Below are 7,988 nucleotides of genomic sequence, written 5' to 3'. Positions count from 1 at the left end.
ATGTATGTATGTATGTATGTATGTATGTATGTATGTATGTATGTATGTATGTATGTATGTATGTATGTATGTATGTATGTATGTACGTATGTACGTATGTCCGTACGTACGTACGTACGGACGGACGGACGGACGGACGGACGGACGGATGGACGGATGGACGGATGGATGGATGGATGTTTGACAATAAAAAATGAAAGGGATAGTCTGGTCACTTTTCAAGTGATGTTTTGCCAAATAGTTATCACTAGTTAGTACTTTATCTGCTGTGATGGCACAGATAACGTAGTATGAATAAAAGAGCAGATATTATATTCCAGGTTAGTCTAATAGCTTGTTTTCTTGTTTGGACATCCGTGTTCTTTGACTGATACCACTGCTGATAAGGTACTACATAATTACAGATCACCATTTGACAAAACATCACTTCAAAATCTTCATGCCAGTAAAGAGGAAAAAAATAAGTTCATTAAATTTGTTAAGATGGGACTCATAATGCAGGCACCGGATTCTGATGTCATGATAAAATACTAAGAAAATCGCAGTCCCGTCCCAACCCCGACTATTAACACCATACAACAACATGGCTGTTTGTTCATCACTTTGTCAAGTTCAAAAGTAGGAATCAGACCAATAAATCCCTCATACACTTGAGATTGTGATTTAAATTATGTCATACTTGTAAAGAATATTGTTATTTTTAAATGTAAGACGTGTGTGTATGTGTGTGTGTGTGTGTGTGTGTGTGTGTGTGTGTGTGTGTCTACAGGAAGGAATGGATAAAAAGTTCCTCATTGTGCAACTCCAATACCTTCATGAGCAGGGTTAGTTGTTTCTACTCAGGTATGGTGAGTTTATACCTCACTGCCATGTTTAGCCTTGTATTTCATTGTTTCAGTGATCTTATCGCTGAGAGAAAAGCATTTATTCCTGGACTGTCATTCATATGAAAACGTTTTGTTTATTTCCTCAGAACGATGACGTGCTTCTTCTCCTCAGCATAGACATACCGACACTGAAGGAAAATAAAAGTAAAATAAATAACTGATGAATGCAAAGTCCTCATCTATTTCATGATCTTGAACGAAAAACAAAACCAGCCACTGTTTATTCTATTAGAGAGCTGGGTGTCTTCAAATATTATACATTTTACATGCAACTTTATATTTTTTAACATTTTTATGGCTTATGAACAGTATTTGTAAACATTTATTTAAAGAAAAAATATTTGAGCGCATAATGTGCTTCAATGACAAACATGGCTTTAAACAGAGCAAGGATTTTTGTAATTTATCTGACAACACAGAATAAAAACAAGTCTGGTCTGGGATTTCTAGTCATGAATTGTTCTGGTAATATTTCAGCGACCCGACTTTTCCTGTGAACTGTGAAATTTGAGATGATATTTATAAGGGTTCTGAATCTAAAATGGTTTAAATGTGGTTTAATCAATCAAAAAAAAAAAAAAGAGAATGTTTGACAAATGATTTAAACCCTATATTCAGATTAGAACAGTTCAAGGAAAATGTATAAATTGAGAAACGATTATTTTTTTTTATTTTTTGGAAAAATCGTGCATTTTTATCTAGCATCTAATATTAAGTAGTTGTTTTAAATTATCACGCCTTATTTTGTGTTGGGTTATTTAAAGTGTAATTACATTGTAGGAAATCTACATCATTTCCCCGTTCTGTTATTAATGAATGAAACCAAAATGAAAGCAGCTGCTGTCAACTAAATGAAGTTTAAACTGTAAGTCAGCCGGACGGTTTTGCATCTTTAAAACTAATAAGGAGTCCTTTCATCACACTTCTCCCGATGTTCCATAAATCTAAATATAATGTGTATAGTATTGATATTTGTCAAAATGCTAAGCTTGAAATTTGTTATCTTGGCAACTTAACTGACTTATTCCTGTTAACTCTGATGTCATGCTTCAAAGCAGCGCATGCACCATGCCACCTCCATGCTTCATGCCCCACTTCCCCTACACAAAACAACAAAAACATTTTTGTCTTGGCTGCTAGTCAAGTGACATGGATCCAGACCAAAAAATTCTTCTTGTGAGTTTCAATTAGAAGGAAAACTAAAAGTAGGAGGAGACACTGTGGTGTATAAAAGTGTTGAAACTCCCTCTGCACATCAAATTACTCAGAAGACAGAGACAGCACATCTCAGTCATGACCTCCGGTAAGTAAAAAAAACTATTTACTTCATGTTTCATTTGTATTTTTTTTTTTCTGTGCATGCTGGTTAAAAAGTTGATCTAACTTGTGCTCCTTGCAAAAGTCAAGATGACAGCACCTAAGAAAAGAATCTACATAAGTAGCCCCAAAAAGTACATTAACGGACTATCTGATGCCTTTAAACTGGTAAGATTTCTTTAACGAACTCCTAAATTAAAGTAAATTATGTATTTTTATTAAGCTCTGCATTTTGTATTTTTAACAGGACCACGGATTGTTCATAACAGAGCTGAACCCCAATATAAATGAAGGATATTTGCAGGCTTACTTTAAAGAACTGGGATTTGACACAATATGTAAGGTAATTTAAAGGGCGTGCTTTTAGTGCCTCTTTGTTTTAAATAAATTGTACATGTATTTTTAAAATAAAACAACACTTTTCATCACATTGAAATTCTGTTTTTCTGTCTAACTTGATCCCAGATCTGGAAATTGCATAACACTGGGACCAGCATGTCCGTGGCCTTTGTTCGGTTCTTTACAGAAGAGGAAGCAGACCGAGGAGACTGGGCTGGTCCACACTGCATTGCTGGGACAGAGGTGAAGTCCAGAAGAGTTGTCAGTCCAAAAGTGAGCGGAAGCCAGTGCATTTTTCCTTCTGCAAGATTAAACCTGTGCATTTGCTGTTTGCTTCCTTCAGATAATTAAAAAAATGTTTCTCGCAGGTTGAAGACGAATCAGAGGATGAGATTAAGATTAATTCTTAAGTTTCAAAGAAAAGAAGTCTGAAGTCATGTTGTTCCCTCCCAACGAGACTATCACAAACCACTGCATCGACCTTTCCACTCTAGTCCTGTCAGAAAAACAAAGAGTCACTAATGTGGAAGTGATAATGGACCCTTCCCTGAAACTTAACAGTCATGTAAACATGATTGTTAAATCATGCTTCTTCCAGCTGAGGCGGCTGTCTAAACTGAAGCCCATATTGTCCAAAAATAACCTGGAGACAGTAATACCTGCATTCATTACATCTAGGCTTGATTACTGCAATTCACTCCTGTTTGGTATCAGTCAGACCTCCATTGCACGACTACAACTGGTCCAGAATGCAGCAGCCCAGTTTTTAACCAGTACAGGCAAAAGAGAGAACATTACACCAGTTTTGGCCTCACTGCACTGGCTACCAGTTCACCTTCGAATCCAGTTCAAAATACTCCTGTATGTCTACAAATCACTGAACAGTTCCCCCCATCTCTCTGATCAGCTACAACCGTATGTCCCACCACGTTCCCTGAGGTCAGCGGACCTTAAGCGCTGAGGGGACAGGGCCTTCTCTGTAGCAGGACCAAGACTTTGGAATGAGTTACCTCTGCTTGTCAGACAAGCCTCCTCCCTCTCGGTTTCAAATCCTGTTTAAAAACCCACTACTATTCAGTAGCTTTCAACACCAGATGATCTGTGTTTTGAACCTGTTTGCTTCACACGTTAGTTGTCATATTTATTATCTGCATCGTTTTTATGTCTATCAACATTTATTTATACAGGTAAATCCCTTGAGCCTCGAGGACTCATTTACAAGAGAGACCTGATTTCAACAAAGAAAGATGACAACAATGGACAACAGCAACAACAATAAACAGTTATAAAAACTCATACTACAGTTTTTTTTTTGTTTTGTTTGTTTGTTTTTAACAAATAGGATGGCTAAAAGGAAAAAGGTAACAAAACAAAAAAACAGCTAGATTCCAAGACAAATGTAGAAAACTAAAAACAGGAACATGTCAGCATTGGACCCTGCCAGGAGTCCAACAGATTCTTAAAGACACTTAGAGAGAGTCTATATTCTGATTTACTTCATTTTGTATATTGCTTTGTGTGTTACCTGTTGTTCTGTCTGTACAGCACTTTGGTTGACCGTGTCGCTGTTTTTAGTGCTTTATAAATAAAATGGTATGGTATGATATGGTATTAAAGCAATTGCATCTAAATGTCCGCCTCATTTTCCAGTGGGTGTGGGTTACGCACTGTCCCATGGTTAGAAGAAGAAGAAGAGGACCAAGACATAAACCACTCTGCTGTTTAGGATAACACGTGCCATGTAAAATTGAATATAGACTTTGAAAACTTTAGAAATATGCTTTTTAATGTCTTATCAAAATCCAAACATATTTTAATCTGCTCTTTGTGTAGTGATATGATTGTAACTTTGTAACTTTGATTGTAAATACTATATTCTCTAAATAAACTATGCATCATACAGTCAAACATGCAGAATCACTGTGAAAAGTTACAAGTAGACACACTGAGTTTGAAACATTCACAGTGGATTTAACTCCATTTCTTCAAATAGTTTGTAATTTACCAAGTAAGACAAAAAAATAACCGAGTTTAAAGTTTCTAAAATAAATAGTAAAATGTTTTTGAAAATATTAACATACTGTAATGTGAAACATTATTTGGACGTGGTTACGTAAAACGTGCCAATGACGTCACTCACGAACAACCAATCCCAGCGTAAAGCGCGTTTCTTTGGTATGAAAACATGGCGGCTAAAGAGGAAGAAGCTGGTTTTAGAAAGGTAAAAGAAACAAATATCGTTGTCATTACTGTGTTAGTTTTCGTTTATTTGTGTATATACAAAATAAGTTTGCCTATTCTGCAGCTAGCTTATTTTAAGTTTAGCGTCTACACCTCATCGTTCATTGTTTACTTGAAACACGGTATGTAAAACCTGACATCACATCTCGGTAAACATTCATAATATTCAGGTGATTAACACGAAATTTATGTGCGCCGAATCAAAGACTATTCCGTAAAGATTTACGGATTTGTTTTGCATTTGCTGCATTCCATAAAAGCGCTTAGAAATTCAGCCGATATTTTAGAAACGCTCCTTTTTTCAAGCTGGTTTCGTGGGCGGAAAATCTAGTTCTACGAAGAACTTTCAAAATAAAAGCAGCGAGCGGAAATAAGTAAATGTAGAACAGCTTTGCTTATTTTACACCTAAATAAATTCACTTGTTTACTAGATAACTGACACAAGCAAATAATCTTGCTGAAAGATTAAAAAAACAATTATAGCTGTAAATTCACTGTGTAAAATTATGCCATTTATTCTTTCAAACAGGAAACTGTAGTCAAACTTTTATCAAGCTTCTTTAAAGAGGACAAAACTAAACGTGAGTTGGGTAACTGTGTTGTTGAATCTTTTCTAGTCTGTTTTTATGGCTAAGCAAGCCTTGCTTTGTGTTACAGTAAGTGGTGATGCTGCACTGCTCATGTCAGAAATGCTAAAAGTTTTTGTACAAGGTAAATATTTTGTGTAAATTAGTTGTATGTATAAAAGGCCGCAGTGTTTAAATGTTCATAAAAGTCTTGTCATTCCCAGAGGCAGCTGTGAGATCACAGAAACAAGCCGAATCGGAGGACTGCAATCAAGTAGAGATCGAGCATTTTGAAAAAGTTCTGCCACAGCTGGTATGCAGCTCAACAAGCTAAACCTTTTTTGGCTTTTTGATATTTAACAGGCATGCATCTTTATTATTTTGTGTAAATATAGCTTTTGCAACATTTTATATAATCTTTGTCACCTTTTAAACATAAAACGTTTACACAAACGTTCCTCAAAGGGATGGGGAACATTGTGATTAAATATGACAATACAATGGCAACATTTCATCAACAGTTAGATGTAGCGCACAGATTAATATTAGATGACAGCAGAGTTGGTCATTTCATCTAAGTTACCAATCTGTCTTATTCTAAGTTTTGCATTGTTGTGCAGATCTATGACAATTAATGTTGGTGTTGTGGTATATGACAACCAGTTTGTTGGTATAATTTGACTTTTTCTGTCTGAAATCTACAAGAACAAGTTGTGCTTCTTACCAACAATTAACTAAAAATGCAGTAGCTTATGAACTAAACTGCTGTTATCGTTGTGATCTAACTATGCTGAAAGAGATCCTCCTTGTGTTTTTTAAAAACTCTTTCAGCTCAATATAGCTGGCAAAGAAAGAAACAATGCTACTCAGTACACACCTCAAGTCTCTTAAGCTCCCCTAAAATCAGGTTTAGGTTTAATTGTTAATGTTTTGTTGTAAAATGTGTCAGTTGTTCAATATTGCACAACAATTTAACATATCTCTATCAATTTTAACATGTTTTTTTCTTAATAAATAGTCTGATTTTACTATCATACAGCTATGCATTTCTCTCCATTGCAGCTTCTGGACTTCTAGGACCACCACAAGATGGCGCCAGAATGCTGCCAACATATTTCCACACTTTTTTATTTTGCAGATACTTTTTTTTTGTTTGTTTTATTTAGATATAGCTGAAATTTCATGATTGCCCCAAATCTAAGATTCATCATTTTGTTTTCATGTTTTGTGATGTTTTAAGTTGAACGCAGCAGTGCTGTCCAGTCACCTCCCCACCACTTTCACCAACAAGTGCCACCTGTGCTCATCTGTGGAACAACAGGTGCTTCCAGCATGCTCCATGGCGCCCTTCATCAAAGCGTCCAGGAGCAGTTGGAAGCAATTAGAGTAATAAGGGGAGCAGCCAGTCCCTTAGATGATGACAAGTGCCAGGAAAAAAGGAGTACCCCCTCCGGCCACTTTGAAGTTCCCTTTTGCTGTCCTGCGATGTTTGGTTAGAGGTAGGGGGAAGGGCAAAGGGGAGCTCTGGCACAGGGGGGAAAGTTGAATTGGAGTGTGTGTATGTGTGTGAGAGCGAGCGAGAGAGCGCCTGCATGCTTGTATGTGTGCATGCGTTAGCCAAACATGCCCAGAGACCACACGCATAGATATTCTGTTTGAAAGGAAACATAACAAAACACATTGGAACATGGTCCAAGAGGAGCATGGTGTAATTCTGAAGGTAAATAAACAAAAGAGGCGAGTAGCAGAGATGCTTTCTCTACTTTCATCACTGCAGAGAGGGTGTGGGGGGGTTAGGTCTTTTAAGAGAGAGGCTAATGTGGGGTTTCCTAACCCAAGTGGCTCTTATGTTGTTCCACCAGCGGTGTATTTGACCGGTGTCTTTACTGAGTCAGCATAGCTGCAGAACACCTCACTGTTTATTTGTGTGGCTATTGGGTGACTCACTGCGCTTATGTACAGCTGGAAGCAACTTAAGCGAAAGTTAAGAATCCAGGATCAACTAGGTGTTCAAGGACGCAGCACCTGGAATTTGACCTAGCACCTTTTTTTTTTTTAAAGTAAGGTCCAGGTTGGGTTTGTGTTTCCCAGGGGTGATTTCTAAAGCAGATCATAGAACGAGTTGAGTTTAGATGAGTGAGGTTTGGTTTAATGATGCCATGAACACTGCAAGGCCAGAAAACTGATTATTGTTCGATAAAGAATTTAATTTGTAACATTCTTGACTATACTCTAAAAAAGCCCGTTTTAAATATCAAAAGCTGCATTGTTGTTTACATTTTTGCACATTATTAGAGGAAGCATATGTTGAGGAATTTGGACTTCACAGCTAAAATCTGTAGGCTTTGTAAAAGTAATTGTTTTTTTTTTTGTTTTTTTATCCGACATGGATTTTTCCAAAGTGGTAACTGTTGCACCTCAAAATAAATCTCGTATTTCCAATAATTTTTTTTCTGTCTCCTCTGAAGTATGAGCTGTTGCAGGATTCTGTGCTGGCATCGCAGAGCACTACTGTACGACTCTTCTCCTTACGCATCCTAATGGAACAAATTACATGTGAAGGCAGCATTTATTAAACATACGAAAACAGTTAGGACAAGAATGGGGAGGGGCACTCTTGAAAGTAATGAGTTAAGGC

At 36.9% G+C, this 7,988-nt stretch overlaps 4 protein-coding genes across 4 annotated transcripts in view; 3 read left to right on the top strand and 1 right to left on the bottom strand.

Annotated features, from left to right (window-relative positions):
• The window catches only part of LOC119421170 (transmembrane channel-like protein 6), a 13,311-nt gene extending 12,482 nt beyond the window's left edge, over positions 1–829 (top strand). The window contains exon 19 of the mRNA XM_037688557.1: positions 770–829. Within this exon, the coding sequence (XP_037544485.1) occupies positions 770–829 (60 nt within the window). The remainder of the gene's footprint in view (positions 1–769) is intronic.
• cant1a (calcium activated nucleotidase 1a) overlaps positions 1–7,988 on the bottom strand; it is an 865,245-nt gene that overhangs the window by 33,427 nt on the left and 823,830 nt on the right. The window lies entirely within an intron of this gene.
• LOC119421169 lies at positions 2,181–2,953 on the top strand. The gene is made up of 5 exons (XM_037688556.1): positions 2,181–2,190; positions 2,290–2,372; positions 2,452–2,547; positions 2,670–2,816; positions 2,912–2,953. The coding sequence occupies exons 1-5, from the start codon at positions 2,181–2,183 to the stop codon at positions 2,951–2,953; spliced, it is 378 nt and encodes a 125-aa protein (XP_037544484.1).
• On the top strand, positions 4,723–6,490 carry cenpx (centromere protein X). The gene is made up of 5 exons (XM_037689020.1): positions 4,723–4,764; positions 5,314–5,365; positions 5,442–5,495; positions 5,575–5,663; positions 6,413–6,490. Exons 1-5 carry the CDS (start codon positions 4,729–4,731, stop codon positions 6,425–6,427), a joined length of 246 nt encoding a protein of 81 aa, XP_037544948.1. The 5' UTR covers positions 4,723–4,728; the 3' UTR covers positions 6,428–6,490.

The sequence above is a fragment of the Nematolebias whitei genome, chromosome 15, assembly GCF_014905685.2.
Source record: "Nematolebias whitei isolate Nwh7 chromosome 15, NemWhi1, whole genome shotgun sequence".
In the NCBI taxonomy this organism is placed as follows: domain Eukaryota; kingdom Metazoa; phylum Chordata; class Actinopteri; order Cyprinodontiformes; family Rivulidae; genus Nematolebias; species Nematolebias whitei.
Note: the sequence above shows the minus strand (reverse complement) of the source record. Positions and strands in the feature narration are given on the sequence as shown.